The sequence below is a fragment of the Engystomops pustulosus genome, chromosome 2, assembly GCF_040894005.1.
Source record: "Engystomops pustulosus chromosome 2, aEngPut4.maternal, whole genome shotgun sequence".
In the NCBI taxonomy this organism is placed as follows: domain Eukaryota; kingdom Metazoa; phylum Chordata; class Amphibia; order Anura; family Leptodactylidae; genus Engystomops; species Engystomops pustulosus.
In genome coordinates this window covers 116,145,217-116,169,491 of record NC_092412.1, presented here as the reverse complement: position 1 = coordinate 116,169,491, position 24,275 = coordinate 116,145,217, and the positions used below count along the sequence as shown (strand labels likewise).

Here is a 24,275-nt window from a genome sequence, read left to right as displayed (position 1 = left end):
ACCTATTAATATACAATCATGACGGTATCATGCATTTCCTTATTCCCCCATTTACCCTCCCGATTCTCCTTTTTAGAAAAAGACACATCCTCGAATACCCCACCCACATACTTCCTTCCCCCATCCTGCACCCAAAGCGAGATCCCTCCCAGGTAAATTGTCTGGTAACCAACGATGATATTAGTTCATAATAAGTTCTGTACATGTAAATAATTAAGACAAAAGCTCATTATATGTTTAGAATGTAGATACATATATATATATATTTATTCATCACCGTGTAGTAGATAAGCTTTTTAGATGTTACATAGCAAGTGTGGTTGAAAGAAATTCTTCGGTGTCAACCATGTAATGACTTGCTATGTTTATCCAGAGGAAGGCAAAAAACCCATGAGGATTATGTGTTGTATTGTCCTCAATTTAGGGGAAAAAATTCCTTCCTGACCCCAAATATGGCAATCGGATAACATCCCTGGATAATTGGTGCTCAAATCTTTATGGATAATATGTGGTGGAAATCGGTGAAATTTAAACGGTCCTGGATGCCTCTGGTAGCTGTTACTCCTGTAAGTAGAGATTATACATGTCTAAGTATCATCACTGCACATATATCATGTATATCTATAGGGGGGAAAGATTAAGGGGTGTATGTCTATAACTGCACTAATATCACTATGGTACCTCTGGGTGTAATACTTACAGAGACTGATGGGAATGCTGGCTGGGCCTTCCTGGACTCCACATCACCCCAGTCAATAGAGATGAAGAACAGGTGGGATATGGTGGCAGATATTATTGGCAGTTGGTCACTTGGAGATTTTTTCAGAGGCTGGAAAATAAGACATAAAAAATAAGAGCTGGAAAATAAGAAATTCCCACTATGATCCCTATGCATCTTCTCCTAGGATTTACCCCTTCTATGAAGCTGACAGTGTCAGGGCACATCCCAGGAATGGAAACAGGGACCTTCTCCATCAATGACAGGTAATATTCCACCATTGAGCCTCGGCCGTAGAATGGTTGTTCTCCTACGCACATCATGAACAGGATGACGCCAAAGGAAAATGAGTCCACCTGATGAACTGCTTCCCATCCAGCACCTGGAAGAACATCAGTCAGGAGATAAGAGAACATTCTGGTAAGGGTATTACAGACGCAATGCTATGAGGACCAGTCTTCAAACAACTGGCTCCATAGGGATTCTATGTTCCTTACCTCTGGTGCAATAAAAGCAGTTCTGCCTAACAAGCCTGTTGTTGTGTCCTCCCTAGACACATCGATGGCTGATAAACCGTAGTCAGATGTGTCCGATGGCATCTAGGAGGATGTTTCAGGCTTCCAGTCACTGCAGAAATAAGTAACAGACAATTCAGGGATAATTCACGGATATAATTCATATATAAGAGAAGAAAGAATAGATAGACATAGATATGTGTATATCTGACTTACAAATGGATGATCTGCCATCGTCATGAAGGTACTGCAGTCCGCAGAACATCTCGGATGCAAAGAGTCTGTAGAGCAAAAAGCAGCGGATGGCTCAGTGGTTATATACACAAAACATAAGATAATAACAAGGGTTGTATTGATGTCACCATTGTCCAGTATAAGAAATTTACCTTATTGTCTGGATGTCAAATATCTCACATTTCGCCATCCTTAGGGCTAAACAGATATCAATGAGGCATATAGTCCATTACCAGGACATATTCTTCCTCTGTCTCTATGAAGCTCCTTAAAGACATGAGGAAGCGGCTTCTAGCTCCGATTTTCACTGACTTCCAGTTCTACAAAGATCAAATCCTCTATCCTCTATCTAGCCAACAGTTCTTCAGTGGCCAGATCTGATGACAGGAGATGAGAACCTGTAATGACTTGCTATGTTTATCCAGAGGAAGATGAAAAACCCAAGACGATAATGTGTCATATTGTCCTCATATTAGGGAAAAAAAATTCTTCTTTATCCAAATATGGCGATCGGGTAACATCCCTGGATAATTGGTGCTCAAATCTATATGGCTGATATGTGGAAATCGATGAGAAAATAAGTCATAAATTGGTAGAAAATAAATGGTCCTGGATGTTTCTGGTAGCGGTTACTCCTGTAAGGAGAGAAATATACATGTTTAAGTATCATCTCTGCACATATATAATGTATACCTATAAGGGAGAAAAGATGAAGGGCTGTATGCCTATAACTGCACAAATATCACCATGATATCTCTGGGTATTATACTTACAGAGACCGATGGGAATGGTGGCTGGGCCTTCCCGGACTCCACATCACCCCAGTCAATAGAGATGAAGAACGGGTGGGATCTGGTGGAAGATGTTATTGGCAGTCGGTCACTTGGAGATTTGTTCAGGAGCTAGAAAATAAGAGATAATGAATAAGTGCTGGAAAATATATTCCCTCTATGATCCCTATGCATCTTAAACTACTACTCACCCCTTCTATGAAGCTGACAGTGTCAGGGCACATCCCAGGAATGAAAAAAGGGACCGTCTCTATCAGTGACAGGTAATATTCCTCCACTGAGCCTCTGCCGTAGAATGGTTCTTCTCCTATGCACATCCTGTACAGTATGACGCCAAAGGAAAATGAGTCCACCTGATGGTTGTAGTGCTTCCCGTCCAGCATCTGGAAGAACATCAGTCAGGAGATAAGAGATTATTCCTGGTAAGGGTTTTACACACGCAATGCTAAGAGGACCGGTCTTCAGACACCTGGCTCCATAGGGATTCTATGTTCCTTACCTCTGGTGCAATATAACCAATCGTGCCTAACAAGCCAGTTGTTGTGTCCTCCCTAGACACATTGATGGCTGCTAAACCGTAGTCAGCGATTTTGATGTGTCCGATGGCATCTATAAGGATGTTTTCAGGCTTCAGGTCACTGCAGAAATTAGAAACAGACAATTCAGGGATAATTCATGGATACAATTTATATATGAGAAAAGAAAGAATCCCTGTAGATATGTGTATGTCTGACTTGCCGATGGATGACGCCGTGGTCATGAAGATATTGCAGTCCGCAGAACATCTCAGATGCAAAGAGTCTGTAGAGCAAAAAGCAGAGGATGGCTTAGTGGTTACATACACAATACAGAAGATAATAAAACAAAGGTTGTATTCATGTAACCATTGTCCATTATAAGAAATGCACCTTGTTGTTGGGATGTCAAATGTCCAATATTTTGCCATCCGTCTACACAGGTCTCCTTGAGGCATATAGTCCATTGCCAGGACATATTCTTCCTCTGTTTCTATGAAGCCCCTTAAAGACATGAGGAAGCGGCTTCCAGCACCAATTTCCAGGACTTCCAGTTCTACAAAGATCAAGTCCTCTATCTCACTCTTAGCCATGATCTTCAGAGCCAACAGTTCTTCAGTTGCCAGATCTGATGACAGGACAACCTGTAGAAGAAGCAAAATAGATCAGAAAAAGATGTTTGATACAAATTTGTGATGAGAAGATGTAAGATAAAGTTTTACCACTTACCGTACCATATTGCCCCTCTCCAAGAGTCTTTATAAATTGGATGTCAAAATCAACAGGCTTTTTGTTGATAACTTCTGCTGGTATAGAAGTAGAGGAATCAGCATTGCTAGGATCGTCTGCTGGTACGGCTGTGATGTCTTCTGGTTCTGGGTGCTGTGAGCCAGGGAGTATCTCTGGGAAAGCTAAAGGTACAAGGTAAAACACAAACCATCAGAAGACCATAGACGTGTGTACAATCATAAAAGCTTAGATTTATCAGAGTTTACTAGATCAACCAAAAGATAAATCACAGGTTCACTAAATTATTCAGATTCTTTATTAAAGGGAAGCTCGTTGTGTGGAATTATATATGAAGTTAGTACCGGGATGTAATTAGCATTACACCTGGACCCCTCTAGCCCATAACCAGTGCTGTATGAAGATATCAGTGAGAATGGCGCTGGTTCTGTATATATCCCAGAAGCTACAAGTTGCTCCTCTGATTAGGGGCAAATACATCTAAGGTCAGGGGGGGTATCAGTAACTGATGGGTAATTGTTACCTGGTTTCTCTACCACGAATTCTTTAAGGTCATCCTCCGCGGGTTTTAGACACGCTGGTTTCTCTACAACGACTTCTTTGAGGTCGTCCTCTGCGGGTATCAGACATGCTGGTTTCTCTACCACGACTTCTTTAAGGTCATCCTCCGCAGGTTTTAGACACGCTGGTTTCTCTACAACGACTTCTTTGAGATCGTCCTCTGCGGGTATCAGACATGCTGGTTTCTCTACCACGACTTCTTTGAGGTCATCCTCCGCGGGCTTGAGACACGCTGGTTTCTCTACCACGACTTCTTTAAGGTTGTCCTCTGCGGGCTTCAGACACCCAGGTCGACGTTTTTTCAGGCTAAAATGATAAGAAACAGAATAAGAAAAAAAAGAAATAGGAAGAATCCTCATCGCGTTCCCACCTCATGTGTGACTATGGAGGATAGAGGCAGATATGGACGTGAGCCTAGAATTAAAACCTCCAGGGGTCACGGCATTACTGCCTCTGGATTGAGGGGACATTATAAATCTACATGACTTAAGTGTTACTAATAATATACAAGGTACAAAATGTAGAAAACTCACCAAAACCAAATGATGGCGACAATCACACCCAGCAGGGCGGCACCACCTAGTGCCACAGCGGTATATCTGAGGACTGGGAAGAAAGAGACAAGATGGTGGTTAAGACTTCATGTAGAAGCTTCACACATAGATCTTACACATTACTATGGACCCTCTATGGTTGTCATGGTGATAGAACACATTGGTGAACATTTACTACCTTACTTTGCATGTTAAATCTGGTGCATGGTCCTAATGAGTACTGAAACACCCCCTTCAGTGCAGAAATTTGTGTTACATGAAGCATAGTGCAGCTGTACCATAAGATGGTCACGTGCGACAGATATGTGGCACGGAAACTTCTGAAATACCTGTGCAAGCAGTTTGCACCTTAAAGAATGTACAAAGTCCAACAGAAAATTGGCGCAAGGTCCTTAGTAAATATGCCCCATTGGGTGGGATCTATGACACATTCTAAATGTGAAACTGTCTGTGTTACCAATCACATTGGAACTTTCATTCATAAGGACTTCTCTATTGCTACGTTGCTGTGGACACAAAGACTGTTTAATAAATTTCCCCCAATATCAAGGATCCAGATGTCTACGAGCAGAGTCCTCTATAGACTTATAAAGGGGTGACACTTACTTATATCCTTCTGGCTGGGGGGTCCCAGGGTGGTGATCGAGGGGGTCACTGTGCAGAAGAGAATAATAGACAATGATAAGACTCTACATGATAGAAGATGCATCTTATACCTAACATGGAGAGCACATAGTAGACACTACTGATAGCCCCTCCCGCTTGTCCAATACTGTCAGTATATACTAGATCCCTTTCCTTCTGTGAGCGAGACATATGGGAAGCACACATCTCTCCCCTGTACTAAATAATAATAAAGAAGCTCTGCAGTAGCTGTGGCACAGATCTGTATAATACACACCACAGCTACTGCAGAACCTCTTCCTAAAAAATGACACTACATGTACATCAGTGGCTGACAAAGAACAAGGAGCTTCCTGCAGATGTTATATAAAGTAAATATTCCTGGTAATTAAACCTTTGTATAAGACCCCCTCCAATGTTATACAGTAAACATCCATTACCCGGTGATCTTTTGGGGAGGACCCTCCCCTCCACACCTGTGACCGTCAGTAAGAGCAGGAGCAGCAATCTCCAAAGCTTCATCTTCGCTGTCTAACAGACAACTGAATTGCTTCAGCACGTTTCCTCTTTATATAGGGCAAGAGGGGCATTGTGATCTCATCGCCATTGTGATGTCACCAGCAGAGTTCTATGCAAATACAGTCATATGTGGGCGGAGCCTGATTACAGGCTGAGCACATTTTGAGTATAAGACAATAGGGGTCATTTATCTTTTCCTTCCGTTGGTGTTTTTTGCTCCTTTTTGCTGCGTAGTGGCTATTTTCCGCCTATTTTGCGTTTTTTTGGAATGTTCCGACTCAGTTCGCCGTGTAACCATTGTGTATTATTGCGCCCTATTTGTCATTATATTGCGCCTCTTTACAGATGTTTGCGCCTATATGGGCGCAAATAATTGCACAATAACATGAAAGTCTCAGGTCATGAATCTGGCTTTGCACTGTGTTACCCTAGCGTAGTGGTGGCGAACCTATGACAGGGGTGCCAGAGATGGCAATCGGAGCCCTCTTTTTGCGCACCCAAGCCATCAACATAGCACTTGACATAGAACTCAAAGAATCATCCTGCAGTCCCAGGAGACTCGAGAAATGCTGATCTCACTGCTATTTTAAAGAAACACGTTCTTGATTGTTTGGGGATGCAGGAAGAAGTAGAACATGTGCAAAGGGGAGGATTATCTTTAGAGCTCCACTAGGCCCACATTTCCTCCTGTACAGGGGGACCATAGCGACTAACATTAGTCAAACATAAGTCAAAATTTGCCCTTTTTCTTTCAACTGTTGTCCTCAAGAGGCCAATATGATTAAAAGTTGTGGTAGAACAGGTAGCAATAAAGTACTACTTAAATTGCTGTGCTGGCACTTTGCACTAAATAAGTGTGTTTTGGTTGTAGTTTGGGCACCCTGTCTCTAAAAGGTACACCATCACTGCCCTAGCGTCAATTCTATGTTTACACCAGGTAATGAAAAGGTGTCGTCCCGTCAGACTTTTTAAGAGTGAAATATCTCAAAAATCCTCAATGCGAGTACTTTGAGACTTTTTTATGCCAAAAAATCAATAAAACCAATGCTAAATAACCCCCAAATCTTATGTATCTGGATAAGCTGATGATTATAATGCCCTGTTATACATCAGTGCTTCAGGGTATTATAATGAACAAGCAATTGGATGATCACTTGTTCATGTCCCATAGTGCAACAAGTTTAAAAAAATAAAATTAAAATAAAGAAATCTTTTCATAAATAAATAAAAATGTCCCATAAGCCTTATTTATGTATAAGTCTCATACTTGATAAAAGTGAAAATCACCACACAAACCCCACACACGTGTTCACATATGACCTGTACAATAAGACATAATCATTATTCATACAATAATAATCATTATTCAACCTGCACGTTGAACATCATAAGAAAAATTTGAAAAGCCCAGTAAACATTATGATTTCTACCTAGAGTATATATTCGAGTATAAGCCGAGTTTTTCATTACAAAATTTGTGCTGAAAAATCCTATACTAGAGTCTATAAAAAGAGTAATACTGTACAAAATTTGTGCTGAAAAATCCTATACTAGAGTCTATAAAAAGAGTAACACTGTACTCAGGCGCTGGCAGGCTACATACTACAGGGCGGCAGGCTGGCTATATACTACAGGGGGGCTGGCTATATACTATGGGGCTGGCAGGCTATATACTACAGGGGGCAGGCTATAACCGTGAGTTGTTTAAGAATCTCCGATCCTCTCCCTGTGTCACTGGCCTGCCGCTACCATCATAGGCTGTCATCTTATCATCTGCTGGGGACTAGTCACCTACACAGGAAGTGCCCCATGGGGAAACCATCTCATTAACGCAGCCTGTCCCTCCTCTTTTTTCTGACCTGCTGGCCCAGGCAGGTGGAGATGAGGCCTACTACAGAAACCAGTGACACCAGTGGCCTAACTGCCCTACAGGCAGCTGCTCCAGGTTACTGTATATTTCAATCTCTGCATGCTTATGGCCCAAGTGGGGAGGTTACATGTCTAGAACCATCTAGCCCATCTTCGATTCCCTGACACACTGCATCTCAGCCTGCCAACAGCTTGTATATATACCAGTCAGAATGATAATCCAAGTGTTGACTCTCTTTCCACCATCTTATGCTCTGTGTATTTTTGGATATTCCAATGTGGCATATATTTCTGGTCTTAACATTATGCAGTAGTATTTGTCACAATTGCACATTTTTACCCCTTTCAAGCTTCACTCGCTTTCACATCCAGTTCTTGCTCTTGAATGGGACCCCCGACTGTCTAGGGAGGATACCCACTGACTTCGTTTTAATGTAATGGTTAATAAATGTGTCGCACTTTAAGGAGGGGGTGTATAATTGTCTACCTCCTCCCTCTCTCCTCCCCTCTCACTTGCTTTTATAGCCCACCCAGCTCAGCTCACCCATCCTCTTTGCACGTGCCTGGAAGCTGTCAGGTGAGCGTGTAAAAAGATGGGTTCCTGGTTCAGTGTCCAGCCTTGATATTCTGTTGGGTGACTAACTGTTTGCTGCCTTACAGCTGAAGGGGAAAGGATAACTCTCCCAGCTTTTTGCTGCCAGGGGCTGCAGACTCGAGGCAGCATTGCGGCCGCCGGGCTAAACCTATCATGTACGGCGAGAGGGGGACTGCAGTCGGTCATCCAGGGACGTCAGCCTGGTTTCTACTCCGGTGATTCCAGCAGTGATCTCATTGCCAGTGGTTCCTCCTGGTGCAACAGTGGCTGGTGAGTTTCCATTTACTAGTGCTTGGGTGGTCGGGGTAAAAGGGACTAGTATTATATAGGAAAAAGGCCAAATGCTCCAATTGCCGAATAGGCTATCTAGGGCTGTAGGCTGTACCTACCACCAATATAGAATCAGTATCTTACAGAAAGGTGGGTAAAATATAACTTTTAATTAAACAATCTTAAAATGAATGTTCTGTTACAGTATAGACATACACTATCATTAGACGTATAAAAACACTATATCATCAAAATTCATCAGAAGGGATACAGGACGTGAACTGGTTAATTATCCTGGAAATAATTGGAGAGCTATCTACACATTATAGGGTCACCAGGTCCAATAGGTACATAACATAGTGTTAGTGACACTCAAAATGGAGATACACTGCGGGTACAATGTTAGACATGGGCACATACAGTAAGATGTATAATGATAAGTTCTTACCGTCCGCCAATCTGCGTTTGCAAAGATGAAAAAAGGTATAGGGTAATCTTACCAGTTCTTGGTGATCACAGGTAGTCGGTTCCTACAATTCATGCAGAGAGCCTGTATAGCCCTAGCACTTAGATAACCCTCAAGGTGCCCAGACTCCCGTCCTAACAAGGACGGTCCACAGCTATCCCTTATCCTATAATTTGCCCTAACTAGATAGCCTCCAAATGGTAACGGTCCCAACGCGTTTCCTCTGCAGTAATGCAGATTCATCAGGGGATAAAGATGAAGAATAAACTAATCCTTTTCTGAGAGAAGATACACTAATGTAAACTAATCTTGGAGAGACAGAGCAGTGGCTCCATTCCAAATGCAAACCGGCATAGTGAATACCGGATGCTCGGCTGGCGTGTGCAGAGTCAGTCTGCGCATGACCTGCTGTTTATACAGCGTTTTGCGCGCTCAGGCCGATTACTTCCGCCCTTGTCACGTGATCGCGTCACATGGCCGGTCAGCTGATCCGGTCAACATGATCGGTCACCTGATTTCAAAGAGCGGAGACCTGCAATTAGGACGGGACGTCGGGAATTGTAAGTATAAAACCCGTTGATGCTCCCCCGTCAATAAAAACAGGACGGAACCAAAACAGTGATTTCGCACAGAAGAGTATTTAACCTCTTCTAAGCGACACTTGATTTTGGACTAAATAAGGTACAAAGCGTGATATTTCTGGCAGTACTCCAGCCTCCATTAGAACACTTCATTTTAGGAGGCCGGGCCATTGATAATCTCTGATACAGAGCAGACCAAAGGAAATACACATTTCGAAAGAGAGGCTAACCTGCAGAACTTTATGCAGAATAGTCACGTACAGCAAATAGATACAGTTCAAATTGGATTCTCAAAAAATATCTATATACAAATACAATACTCATTTAATTTACGAGGATTAGTAGAGCAAGATGTTTAATATATTAGTAGTTGTATTGTACATTGTAGTCTTGAGGAGGACATATCATGTATCTATAAACGAGGCAAAGCTCAAAGTTTCATTAAGCCCTGCTGGGGCTACCGTCCCAAGCCTAAAAATCCACCTAGTTTCCATTTGGAGGATTTTTTTATCCCAGTTGCCTCCTCTGACGCTCCGTGGTACCTGGGCAATACCATGAAACCTCAGCACAGTCGCATCACCCTGATGTTGATCAATGACATGTTTAGCAACTGAGGTGTCCCTGGAGTGTCTAATGTCGGCCAGATGTTCCCCGACTCTTCTCCTGAATTGCCGATATGTCTTGCCGACATATTCCATCCCACAACTACATATCACCCTATAGATCACGCCTTCCGTTTTGCAGTTAATGAAGGCTTTAATCATAATCTGCTCACCTGTAACATTTGCCTTAAATTGTTTTGTTACTAGAATAAAGGGACATGCCACACATCCACTGCATTTGTATGAGCCTTTTGGTCTAGCTTCCTCAAGCCAAGTCACATTGTTTGCGCTTGAGTAATGACTATGGACGAGTCTGTCTTTTATGGAGCGACCTTTTCTATATGTGATGGAGGGTGATTCACTAATGGCGTCAGAGATGTCAGGGTCCATAAGGAGAGTACTCCAATGTTTGGAGACAATCTCCTTTATTTTTTCTGAGCCATTACTGAAAGTGGTGATAAATCTGACAGTCTTATCTGAGTCCTCTTTAGTAGTTGGGGTCAACAGATCTTGCCGGTCTTTACCTAATGCATTCTGAAAAGCATCTCTTAGGATCTTATCTGGATATCATTTTTGTAGAAACCTCTGTCTGAGGTCATCTGCTTGTTTGAGAAAGGTGTTAGTATCTGAACAATTTCTTCTCAATCTGAGATATTGTCCTCGCGGTATCCCCCTCTTGAGTGGTACGGGATGGCTGCTCTCCCACCTCAAGAGAGAGTTTGTCGCTGTGGCCTTTCTAAAGACCTCCGTATGTACAGTGCCGTCATGGTCTTTAGAGAGCAATACATCCGGAAAAGGTAACTTATCGCAGCTAATGTCATATGTAAACTTCAACCCAAAGTCATTATGATTAAGACTCTCTACAAACTCTATAAAGAGAGACTTGGGTCCCTTCCAAACTACCAGTTCTGCAGGTTAGCCTCTCTTTCGAAATGTGTATTTCCTTTGGTCTGCTCTGTATCAGAGATTATCAATGGCCCGGCCTCCTAAAATGAAGTGTTCTAATGGAGGCTGAAGTACTGCCAGAAATATCACGCTTTGTACCTTATTTAGTCCAAAATCAAGTGTCGCTTAGAAGAGGTTAAATACTCTTCTGTGCGAAATCACTGTTTTGGTTCCGTCCTGTTTTTATTGACAGGGGAGCATCAACGGGTTTTATACTTACAATTCCCGACGTCCCGTCCTAATTGCAGGTCTCCGCTCTTTGAAATCAGGTGACCGATCATGTGACCGGATCAGCTGACCGGCCATGTGACGCGATCACGTGACAAGGGCGGAAGTAATCGGCCTGAGCGCGCAAAACGCTGTATAAACAGCAGGACATGCGCAGACTGACTCTGCACACGCCAGCCGAGCATCCGGTATTCACTATGCCGGTTTGCATTTGGAATGGAGCCACTGCTCTGTCTCTCCAAGATTAGTTTACATTAGTGTATCTTCTCTCAGAAAAGGATTAGTTTATTCTTCATCTTTATCCCCTGATGAATCTGCATTACTGCAGAGGAAACGCGTTGGGACCGTTACCATTTGGAGGCTATCTAGTTAGGGCAAATTATTGGATAAGGGATAGCTGTGGACCGTCCTTGTTAGGACGGGAGTCTGGGCACCTTGAGGGTTATCTAAGAGCTAGGGCTATACAGGCTCTCTGCATGAATTGTAGGAACCGACTACCTGTGATCACCAAGAACTGGTAAGATTACCCTATACCTTTTTTCATCTTTGCAAACGCAGATTGGCGGACGGTAAGAACTTATCATTATACATCTTACTGTATGTGCCCATGTCTAACATTGTACCCGCAGTGTATCTCCATTTTGAGTGTCACTAACACTATGTTATGTACCTATTGGACCTGGTGACCCTATAATGTGTAGATAGCTCTCCAATTATTTCCAGGATAATTAACCAGTTCACGTCCTGTATCCCTTCTGATGAATTTTGATGATATAGTGTTTTTATACGTCTAATGATAGTGTATGTCTATACTGTAACAGAACATTCATTTTAAGATTGTTTAATTAAAAGTTATATTTTACCCACCTGTAAGATAAAAGGGACTAGTGTTGTTTCTGAAATTTTGTCATCGCTGAACCAGTTGATAGAAAAATCAGTCGGCAGAATCTGCGCCTGCCGCTCCCCCTCTTTTCACCCTGGGTGTGCATAAGGATTCAGTATCTTGTGCGGTTAGCCCTTTGGGGTCACATTTAGATAATGAGGTTAAAGAATGATCCAATGTGTATGTGGATGTTTGGTCGTTTAGTGGATCAGCATACGTTGGACAAGGAGAGGCAAGTGTGGTCAGATAATCCTAGGGTAGCTAAGACTAACAATAACTGGATCCAAGTATTTATGGTGCTTGGGGATTGATGGGCCAGAGGCATCCGGAGGGTTGTTTGGAGCTTTTTCTATATATGGATGTGTTAGGCCCTTTCCACACTTGCGTTTTTCATGTGCATGTTCTGCGTGTGCTTTTGACGTGCAGAACTTGACCCATTGTAATCAATGGGCTTTTTCAGACTTTTTTAACGCACGTTTAAATCTCGACATGCTCTACTTTTGTAAGTCACGCGCGTGAAAAACGCACCATACAAGTCTGTGGAGATGCATTAAAAACGCATTGCACTCTGAGACACAAGCATGTGCATTGCAAGTGCAATGCGTTTTTCACGCATCAATTGCCATAGAAAAGATAGAGCTCAGTACTGAGTCCTTTCACGTGCATTACCTGCACATCAAAAGCGCATTGAAATTGCATTGAAAATGCACGTGAAAAACTGAGACACTGAACAAACTCTGACTGAAAACTGATTGAACTCTGATGCAAAATGTCAGTTTTTCACTGACCAAACACTGATCGCACCCTGATCAAACTCTGACGTGATCTGCAATGCAAGTGTGGAAGGGACCATATACTCCTCGTAATAGCCACATGGCTGCTCAGCCTGGTGGCGTTATGACAAGGACTTTTGGAAGAGGTTGGCCCTAAACAGAAATGGGTTGGGGGGGTCAAGGCCGCAGATTATGTCTTATGTCATTGGTGGATGGTTTTTGCTCTGCCAAAAAAAGTAACGTTGTGACAATTGCAGTCCCTGCTAGGCTTGCTAGTGTTTGCATGCAGGATCATGCCAAAGGTTTTTTCCCGGCGCCTTTCGCTGGCGTGAGGGGCATGTAGGCCCAATCACCGAATCCATATTACAGCCCAGCTTAGGAGTGACCTGCGTGTGTGGCAGCGTTTCCTTATGCAGTACAATAGCCAGACATGCTGGTTCCTCCTGAGGTTGGCCATGATGAGATATCCCTGTTCACAGATTCCGCAGGGAGTTGTGGTTTTGGGGCAGTTTTTGGGGATGAGAGGTGTGCGTCTGCTTGGCCGGCTGGTTGGTTGGGCTTGGACTTATGCCGTAACATGACATTGTTTGAACTGTTCCCTATTGTGGTGTCTCTGGAATTGTGGGGGCTGATTTGGCTAATCAGAGCATTTGTTTTTTCTGTGATAACATGTCAGTGATTTATTGTATCAATAATCTTACGTCTTCTTCCTTGCCAGTCCTGTCCACTTTGTACTTAGTTGCTTGGAATATAACATTTTCTATAGGGAAGTGCCATTTTTTGGAGCATTCCGTATTAGGGAGCTCCTCTCCCCGTCCGCCTCTCGGCCGGACGGGGTGCCAAGGAACGACGTGGTGGTCAGTAATGAATCTGTCCAGATTAAGATCTGGCACTCCAAAACTGACTCTTATGGTAAAGGGGCGTGGTTCCGATTCTGTGTTGTCCCCGGCCCTTTGTGTCCTGTCTCCTTATCCAGGAGGTAGGTTGAATCCCCTTTGCCCGGAGAACAATTCTTGGTTCACAAGGATGGGGCACCACTGACACGTTTCCAATTCCATGCAGTTTTCATAAAATGCTTGGTGGTGTTTGGGGTGGAGCCTTCTGAGTATGGGACGTACTCCGTCCGTATCGGCACGGCCACGGAGGCGGCTAGAGCGGGCTTGCCGGACCCTGATGTAATGCGTATAGGGTGCTGGCGTTTTCTCTTGTTTCACAAGGTACATTCGTCCTGATTTGTTGCAGTAATGTTCTTTGTGTTTTGGTTTTGCTTAGGCCCGGGTCTCCCTTCCCATACTTGTGCGTTTGTTTGGATCCACGGCCACTCGTATGTTTTCTGGGTTGGACATCTGTTGTTACATTGGTAGACGGTCATCATAATAGTTTCCCCTTCCGATTTTGTCCAAACAGTTGATTGATTTCACTATGGAGGTTGTCTACAATTAAAGGTACAGTGTTCATAGATATTGTGAGCAGCAGTAAGGAGTATTGTATACATTGCAGCACACTGGGGCAGATACTTATACCATCTAAGATTTAGATCAAATTTAAATCAGAATGACTAATGCTGAATCATACATCTCAGGGAACGACCAAGACTAGATTTTGAATCAAAATTTTCTGCTGCTTTTTGCTGCTGTGGCAGTTAGAAGCTGAGCCGTGATTGGTTTCTGTTTTGAACACAGGTCATTAATATGAGCTCTGAGCCGTGATTGGCTACTAGAGGCAATGAGTACAGTATAAGACACTTATGTGTAAGGTATTATGGATAGGAATAGAGACAGAGAGACAGACAGGGAGAGTGAGTGAGAAACAGGTAGAGAGAGTAAGTCAGAGACAGACAGGGAGAGTGAGTAAGAGACAGGCAGGAAAGTATCGTACCATCTCACTATATATTTATGGTCCATCCCCCTAATAACCCACCTCCATGAACTCTTCCCTACCCTGTACCCATAGCTGAACCATAGGTACTATAAGAAAAGAAAGTCCAGCTCACCACCACAGCCACAAATCCCTAGGTACATGGAGAGACACGTTATCCCTTCCGCGACTCAGCATACAATAGGAATGATACTCCAGCACGTCCATGGGATAAGTAAAATCACATGAAGTTTATTGATTCCATTTAAAAAGGTACATGTAACTTCACTTCATGGATAAGGACACAGCCACCCCAATGTGTTTCTTCCTTAGGGTCTTAGTTATGTTACTAGAGGACTAGGATTAGCTGGCGGTTTGTGGGAATCTGAATTAAATAGTACTGTGACAGACAATGACTGGGAAATGTCATTCTTCTTCTCTCACAAGATGTTCTTACCCTGTAGTGTCCAAGAGAAAAATGACAAACTACTGTCACGCTGGTACAGGTGTCCCTTCATGCTCAATAGGATACATCCAGAGACCCCTGAGACCTGTTGGAGGTGCGGAGGTGGAATTGATCCCACATATCTGGTCGAACTGTTCTGTGCTTCAGCCCTTCTGGACCACGTTTTTTTGTACCTATAGGTCAGTCACCAGTAAGTTGGTTACGGCATCTCCCCAGTTGGAGCTTCTCTCAGTTCTACCCAGCACCTCGGTCTCCTCAGTCAAGAAACATCTGCTCCGCCAGTTTTGGCTGGCTGCACGAACTGTAATACCAAGACACTGGGGCACATGTATCATAGTTTTCAGCTAGGCAAATTGTCACATTTTAGCGACTTTTGCGTTTTTTGCGCCATTTTTGCGATTTTTAACTCTGTTCTGTTTCAAGTATGCCTTATCTGCACCTTTGTGCAGTGTGCCTTATGTATCACTGTTTTCCAGATGTTCTGTGAGACATTTTGCTGTTTTTGCGCAATTCTGGGCCTGGTCCAGGGCAGGTGCAAAGGAAGGGGTTTTTTTTATGGACCCGATTTTAACATGTAAATTGGAATTATTTCATATGCTTTAACTGTTTTAATATTTTGCACAGTAACCTCTTTTGTCAAAATTCTTAAATTTTTTTTTAATTGGCTACTTCTAAGGGTGAGCTCACATGTAACTGTTTAATTGCATTTTTAATGCATTTTGAAACTAATTGCAACAGCTGATGAGAGGTGATTTGCCATATTTCATTACTGTTAATATTTGTGTTTACAAAACGCAATATAAATGCAACGTTAATGCATGTGTTAACATTGCATTTACTATGTGTTTTGTACATTCAAATGTTAACAGTAATGTAATTAGGAAAATCAACTCTCCTCAGCTGTTGTAATAGGTTTCAAAATGCATTCAAAATGCAACATGTTAAATCCCAAATTAACAGTAGTGTCCACTCCTATATATAACCCCCTCACGTGGCTTGTGTCCATGTGGATTTGAGACATTTGCAACAAAAAGTCTCAAAAAGAAGCCAAAATTTGCGCCTGCCGGGATAGGAAAGACTGAACATGTATCACAAGTAAAAAGACATGAATATACATAAGGTGCAAAAAAGAGCTGCCAAATGTCTCTAAAATTTACCTCAGAGAGACAAAACTATGATACATGTGCTCCACCCTCTCCCCCCCAACAGATGGAGGAGATGATGGACGGCGACTCATTTGGAGAGAACCGCTATCTGTCAGACAGGCAGAGAAAAGGTACATGGTAAAAGCCCTGAATTTGTTTGCAGCAAGGCTACATTCACACTACTGTATAAAAACGGCCGTATCCGTAACGTTTTTTTACGTGTTACACACGGCCACATTCATTTCTATGGAGTATACGTCCGATCATTTATATTGCACGTATATTGCCCGTACCGTACCGTGCCGTATTCTGCCTGTAAAAAAATATAGAGCATGTCCTATTTTCACCCGTATATCGGTCCCGTACGCTCCATAGAAATGAATGGGAACGCAAAAATACGGGTAAATACGTGCTGCACTGTATGGCTGCCGTATATACGGGCCGTATCCATGGTGACCTGAACCAGGGGGCAGGGTGACAGAAGAACATTTGCAGGCCTGCAAATCTTGATCTTGATTCTGCAAACTTGATTCTGCAAGAATGTCCTTCCTTTCCATGGAGAAGTTGATTTCATTGGTGCAGGCGAATCCGGTGTTATGGGATAAGCGCCATGAGGAGTACTCAAATCGTACTCTGGGAAGAGGTCACGGCTGAACTAATACCGGAGGAATGGAGTGCCGCAAGCACTTCAAAACAAAAAATGGCTCTTGGTGAGTGTGATTTGCTTGTGTTATTACCATGTTCCATAATACATGTGTCCCCCTGCAGCATTGTGCTTTATATACGTCACCCCCTGCAGCACTGTGCATCAAATATGTCACCCCCTGCAGCATTGTGCATTATACATGTCACCCCCTGCAGCATTATGCATCATACATGTCATCCCCTGCAGCATTGTGCATTATAGATGTCACTCCCTGCAGCAATGTGCATTATACATGTCACCCCTGCAGCATTGTGCTTTATACATGTCACCCCCTGCAGCATTGTGCATTATACATGTCACCCCCTGCAGCATTGTGCATTATACATGTCACCCCTGCTGCATTGTGCTTTATATACGTCACCCCCTGCAGCACTGTGCATTATACATGTCACCCCCTGCAGCATTGTGCATTATACATGTCACTCCCTGCAGCATTGTGTATTATACATGTCACCCCCTGCAGCATTGTGCATTATACATGTCACCCCCTGCAGCATTGTGTATTATACATGTCACCCCCTGCAGCATTGTGCATTATACATGTCACCCCCTGCAGCATTGTGCTTTATATACGTCACCCCCTGCAGCATTGTGCATTATACATGTCACCCCTGCAGCATTGTGCTTTATATACGTCACCCCCTGCAGCATTGTGCATTATACATGTCACTCCCTGCAGCATTGTGCATTATACATGTCACCCCCTGCAGCATTGTGCATTATACATGTCACCCCCTGCAGCATTGTGTATTATACATGTCACCCCCTGCAGCATTGTGCATTATACATGTCACCCCCTGCAGCATTGTGCTTTATATACGTCACTCCCTGCAGCATTGTGCATTATACATGTCACCCCTGCAGTATTGTGCTTTATATACGTCACTCCCTGCAGCATTGTGCATTATACATGTCACCCCCTGCAGCATTGTGCTTTATATACTTCACCCCCTGCAGCATTGTGCATTATACATGTCACTCCCTGCAGCATTGTGCATTATACATGTCACCCCCTGCAGCATTGTGCTTTATATACGTCACCCCCTGCAGCATTGTGCATTATACAAGTCACCCCCTGCAGCATTGTGCATTATACATGTCACCCCCTGCAGCATTGTGCATTATACATGTCACCCCCTGCAGCATTGTGCTTTATATATGTCACCCCCTGCAGCATTGTGCATTATACATGTCACCCCCTGCAGCATTGTGCATTATACATGTCACCCCCTGCTGCATTGTGCATTATACAAGTCACCCCTGCTGCATTGTGCATTATACATGTCACCCCCTGCAGCACTGTGCATCATACATGTCACCCCCTGCAGCATTGTGCTTTATATACGTCACCCCTTGCAGCACTGTGCATCATACATGTCACCCCCTGCAGCACTGTGCATCATACATGTCACCCCCTGCAGCATTGTGCTTTATACATGTCACCCCCTGCTGCATTGTGCATTATACATGTCACCCCCTGCAGCATTGTGCTTTATATACGTCACCCCCTGCAGCATTGTGCATTATACATGTCACCCCCTGCAGCATTGTGCATTATACATGTCACCCCCTGCAGCATTGTGCTTTATATATGTCACCCCCTGCAGCATTATACATGTCACCCCCTGCAGCATTGTACATTATACATGTCACCCCCTGCTGCATTGTGCATTATACAAGTCACCCCCTGCAGCATTGTGCTTTATATATGTCACCCCCTGCAGCATTATACATGTCACCCCCTGCTGCATTGTGCATTATACATGTCACCCCCTGCAGCACTGTGCATCATACATCATAGTATCATAGTATATAAGGCTGGAAGGAGACTCAAGTCCATCAAGTCCAACCTTCAAGAATTAAATAAATGTTTTATCCCCATAACCCGTGATATTTTTTCTCTCCAGAAAGTCATCCAGGCCTCTCTTGAACATGTACATAGAGTCCGCCATAACAACCTCCTGCGGCAGAGAGTTCCATAGTCTCACTGCTCTTACAGTAAAGAACCTTTGTCTATGGTGATGGTAGAATCGCCTCTCCTCTAGGCGTAGAGGATGCCCCCTTGTCCTGGTCACAGGCCTAGGTATAAAAAGATCTTTGGAGAGATCCTTGTACTGTCCGTTCAGGTATTTGTAAATTGTAATGAGGTCTCCCCTCAGTCGTCTTTTTTCTAAACTAAATAATCCCAAATTTTGTAATCTGTCATTGTATTCTAGTCCCCCCATTCCCCTAATAATCCTGGTTGCTCTCCTCTTCACCCGTTCCAGCTCTACTATATCCTTTTTATACACTGGTGCCCAAAACTGTACACAATATTCCATGTGTGGTCTGACCAGTGATTTGTATAAGGGCAGAACTATGTCTTTATCATGAGAATCTATTCCTCTCTTGATACATCCCATTATTTTATTTGCTTTAGCAGCAGCCGCCTGGCTCTGGTCACTAAAATTAAGTTTACCATCCACCAATACGCCCAAGTCCTTTTCAGCTTCAGTTTTACTAAGTAATTGACCGTTTAGAACATAATTATACTTTTTGTTTCCATGGCCCAAGTGCATAACTTTACATTTGTCTACATTAAACCTCATCAACCATTTCTCTGCCCATCCCTCAAGCTTCCACAAATCCCTCTGTAATGCTAAACTATCGACCTCAATATTTATTACTTTATACAGCTTAGTATCATCTGCAAATATTGAAACTTGACTGTGTAAACCCACTACAAGGTCATTAATAAAAATATTAAAAAGAAGTGTCCCCAATACTGACCCCTGTGGCACTCCACTGGTAACATCAACCCAATCTGAGAATGTGCCATTAATGACTACCCTCTGTTTTCTATCACTAAGCCAATTACTTACCCAGATACACAGATTTTCTCCTATTCCCAGCAGTCTCATTTTATATAGCAACCTTTTATGTGGCACGGTGTCAAATGCCTTTGAAAAGTCCAGATATACAACATCCACAGCGTCCCCCAGATCCAGTCTTGAACTTACCTCCTCGTAGAAACCAATCAGATTAGTCTGACAGGACCGATCTTTCATAAACCCATGCTGACACTGGGTTATAAGGTTGTGCACAGTGAGATACTCCAGGATAGCATCTCTAATAAACCCCTCAAATATTTTCCCCACCACAGCAGTTAGACTTACGGGTCTGTAGTTTCCAGGATCGCTATTTGATCCTTTTTTGTATATTGGTACCACATTTGCTATGCGCCATTCCTGTGGAACATAACCAGTCCTCAGTGAATCTTCAAATATTAAAAATAACGGTCTGTCTATCACCGTACATAATTCATGCAGAACCCGGGGGTGTATGCCATCTGGCCCAGGTGATTTATCACCCCCTGCAGCCTTGTGCTTTATATACGTCACCCCTTGCAGCACTGTGCATCATACATGTCACCCCCTGGAGCATTGTGCATTATACATGTCACCCCCTGCAGCATTGTGCTTTATACATGTCACCCCTGCTGCATTGTGCATTATACATGTCACCCCCTGCAGCACTGTGCATCATACATGTCACCCCCTGCAGCATTGTGCTTTATATACGTCACCCCTTGCAGCACTGTGCATCATACATGTCACCCCCTGGAGCATTGTGCATTATACATGTCACCCCCTGCAGCGTTGTGCTTTATACATGTCACCCCTGCTGCATTGTGCATTATACATGTCACCCCCTGCAGCACTGTGCATCATACATGTCACCCCCTGCAGCATTGTGCTTTATATACGTCACCCCCTGCAGCACTGTGCATCATACATGTCACCCCCTGCAGCACTGTGCATCATACATGTCACCCCTGCAGCATTGTGCTTTATACATGTCACCCCCTGCTGCATTGTGCATTATACAAGTCACCCCCTGCAGCACTGTGCATCATACATGTCACCCCCTGCTGCATTGTGCATTATACAAGTCACCCCTGCTGCTTTGTGCATTATACATGTCACCCCCTGCAGCACTGTGCATCATACATGTCACCCCCTGCAGCATTGTGCTTTATATACGTCACCCCCTGCAGCACTGTGCATCATACATGTCACCCCCTGCAGCATTGTGATTTATACATGTCACCCCTGCTGCATTGTGCATTATACATGTCACCCCCTGCAGCACTGTGCATCATACATGTCACCCCCTGCAGCATTGTGCTTTATATACGTCACCCCCTGCAGCACTGTGCATCATACATGTCACCCCCTGCAGCACTGTGCATCATACATGTCACCCCCTGCAGCATTGTGCTTTATACATGTCACCCCCTGCAGCATTGTGCTTTATATACGTCACCCCCTGTAGCATTGTGCATTATACATGTCACCCCCTGCAGCATTGTGCTTTATATACGTCACCCCCTGCAGCATTGTGCATTATACATGTCACCCCCTGCAGCATTGTGCATCATACATGTCACCCCCTGCAGCATTGTGCATTATACATGTCACCCCCTGCAGCATTGTGCATCATACATGTCACCCCCTGCAGCATTGTGCATTATACATGTCACCCCCTGCAGCATTGTGCATTATACATGTCGCCCCCTACAGCATTGTGCATTATACATGTCGCCCCCTGCAGCATTGTGCATTATGTCTCTGAACCACTTTTTTTTCCATGCAGTTCATAAGATATCCACACATTGGGTCTCGGCAAGAGACCAGTATAAACGTGAAAAAAACTTAAAACAAAAAAGTGGCAGTGGGAGACTGCAGAAGAGGCCGTACATTTATACAAAATGCCTCAGTTTTTTGGATAGCTCAATGGATGTGGGAGAGTAAGTATTTATTAATGTTGCCACCCGTTAAACGTGTCCTTTATGTCTAGAGGTGTAATCTCTCCAACATGCAGAATGGTATCCCTCTTCCAGTAACATTCGTTCTGCATGGTGGATGGGAATCTTTTGAATATGAACGTCAATTTATAATTTAAAATTGTCTCCCCACAGAACTTCAGATAACTTCACATCATGAGTGCAGGTGTCCTCCCAAGAAGAGGGAGAGCATAGTGTGGAGCACAGTGAATTGGATTCAGTCAGAGCCTGCACCAAATGCACCACCTGCTCCACCTGCAACACCTGCTCCACCTGCTCCACCTTCACCAATACGGAGACGCCGCAGGCCAGAGGAAGCCGCTGCTGTAGCCACACGTGTTGCCACTGAGGCTCTAGTGGAGGTGCTGCATCAACTTAGACAACGCAGGGAGGACACCCCTGAAGATGTGTACATGCGGGCATTGGTGCCAGAATTGCAAAGTCTCCCCTTAGAAGAAAGGGGCAGCTGTAAAGCAGCACTTTTTGCTGTTTTGCAGATTTGGAAACATGGCACCACCAGCCAAAAAAATTGGCTTGGTTTGCTTTTAGATCAAAACCGGGAGCAGGCTGTAGGCCAAATACCTCACAGCCCTACTCCTCCTCCTCCACCTGCACCTGGCAGATTTCAGCCCTATGAGGGACCTAGCCAGTCCTTCGTGAGGGAATTTTATGACCTGTAACATTTATTTTTTTTGGTTCTATTGTTACATTAAAAAAGTTTTTGTTACAAAAAAAATTTGCTTACTGTGTTCATTGCTTTGCATTACATTACATGACAAATACATACATACATTAAAATATAATCCCGCATTTTATACCCCCATAACCAACAAAGTACACAAGCGTTAATGTAAAAAAAGTGATTTTATTTTACAACATCAATTGATGAGGTCTTGGTTAACTCCTTTGTCTTCTTTTTATTTTGTTGAGCAGAATCAACAAATTAAAAAGGGTTCAAAGAAGTATTAAGCTCACAACCCGCGTCAAGGGGCCCCATCTCTTGCGAGTCCCTACACTAAACTACCAAAACAATAAATTTAAAAAATAATAAAAAACTAATCTAATAGTACAGAGCCTTAACGTCTACTTATAGCATCCATCTGCCAGGGAACTGCACCCTCTGAAGAAACGAAGTAGGAGGCAAACTGCTCGCAAACAAACAGTCCAGCCGCTCCGGGTCGTCCTTGGAGAGTGTTTTCCAGGGGGATAGACGCTGTTGGATGTTGTCCCTTCAGTTCACCATCTGAAGCACCATCGTGGATCCGAACAAAATTGTGGAGAATAACGCAGGCTTGCACTACCTTCTTAACATTGTCCGGGTCCATCTGAATTGAGCTGTGTAGAACCCGCCACTTGCTGCTTAGAATCACAAAAGCACACTCCACATACCGTCTCGCTCGGGTGAGCCGATAATTGAAAATGCGCCTTCGTTAATCCAAACCACGCCGAGGGAATGGTCGCAACACATGACGGGAAAGTCCAAAGCCTTCATCAGCGACGATCACAAATGGTGCAGGAGGTTCAGTAGATCCAGGTAGACATCTTGGCTCTGGTTGGAGCGAAGCCGGTCACCCATTCTGGAAGCCTTGAAGACCGCTGCATCCGCAGAACTTCCATAGGCCCCAATGTCCACAATTATAAACTTGTAGTCACTGTCAGCCAAAGCCAACAAGACCACAGAAAAATATTGCTTATAATTAAAGAATTGGGACCCTGTGTGAGCCGGCTTCTTCACACGTATGTGTTTCCCATCCAGCGCCCCGATGCAATTTGGAAACTGTGCTGATTCCAGGAAACCATCAGATATACGGATCCAGTCTTCAGCAGTCGGCTCAGGCATCACCGCAGCTCTCAGTCGCTCCCATATCACTTTGCAGGTCGTTCTCACGATCATCGAAATGGTGGAAACGCCCAGCAGGAACTCATAATGCAGCGAAGCAAACGAGTTCCCAGTGGCAAGAAACCTAAAAAAAAAAAAACATCAAATATTTGAACAGACAGCCCAACTTGAAATAATGAAATGTATATACTTGCAAAAACCTACCGCAGTGTCACGATGAGCCGTTCCTCTGGTATCACAGACCGCCTCATATTGGTATGCTGAAACCGGAGCCCCGATCGCAGGTCCCCCAAAAGACAATCAAAGGAAGTCACAGTCATCCGAACGTAGTTGTGAAACTTGTCCGGATGCTGCCGCAGGTCAGCGTACAAGTTCCTGAAGTGATCCCTCCTTGGCCTCTGAGCGACAATGGGATGAACCCAAAACCGCCTAGTCCTCCTCGACTC

At 43.8% G+C, this 24,275-nt stretch overlaps 1 protein-coding gene across 1 annotated transcript; it reads right to left on the bottom strand.

Moving 5' to 3' along the window:
* Nucleotides 1–280: 280 nt before the first annotated feature.
* LOC140116587 (serine/threonine-protein kinase Sgk2-like) lies at nucleotides 281–5,784 on the bottom strand. The gene is made up of 16 exons (XM_072133075.1): nucleotides 5,700–5,784; nucleotides 5,242–5,289; nucleotides 4,615–4,687; nucleotides 4,044–4,387; nucleotides 3,503–3,684; nucleotides 3,167–3,417; nucleotides 2,997–3,059; nucleotides 2,758–2,896; nucleotides 2,450–2,641; nucleotides 2,241–2,369; nucleotides 1,620–2,102; nucleotides 1,450–1,514; nucleotides 1,216–1,345; nucleotides 913–1,100; nucleotides 701–829; nucleotides 281–564 (listed from the first exon to the last, which is right to left on the bottom strand). The coding sequence occupies exons 1-11, from the start codon at nucleotides 5,779–5,781 to the stop codon at nucleotides 2,097–2,099; spliced, it is 1,509 nt and encodes a 502-aa protein (XP_071989176.1). The 5' UTR covers nucleotides 5,782–5,784; the 3' UTR covers nucleotides 281–564; nucleotides 701–829; nucleotides 913–1,100; nucleotides 1,216–1,345; nucleotides 1,450–1,514; nucleotides 1,620–2,096.
* Between the last annotated feature and the right edge of the window lie 18,491 nt (nucleotides 5,785–24,275).

What these genes read in the sequence shown, in the direction of transcription:
- LOC140116587 (XM_072133075.1), bottom strand. Translation starts at nt 5,781, where the DNA reads ATGAAGCTTTGGAGATTGCTGCTCCTGCTCTTACTGACGGTCACAGGT. An exon ending in GTCGCCATCATTTGGTTTTG is followed by an intron (nt 4,388 to 4,614) that starts GTGAGTTTTCTA and finishes TTATCATTTTAG; the next exon opens with CCTGAAAAAACGTCGACCTG. An exon ending in ATTCGTGGTAGAGAAACCAG is followed by an intron (nt 3,685 to 4,043) that starts GTAACAATTACC and finishes TTGTACCTTTAG; the next exon opens with CTTTCCCAGAGATACTCCCT.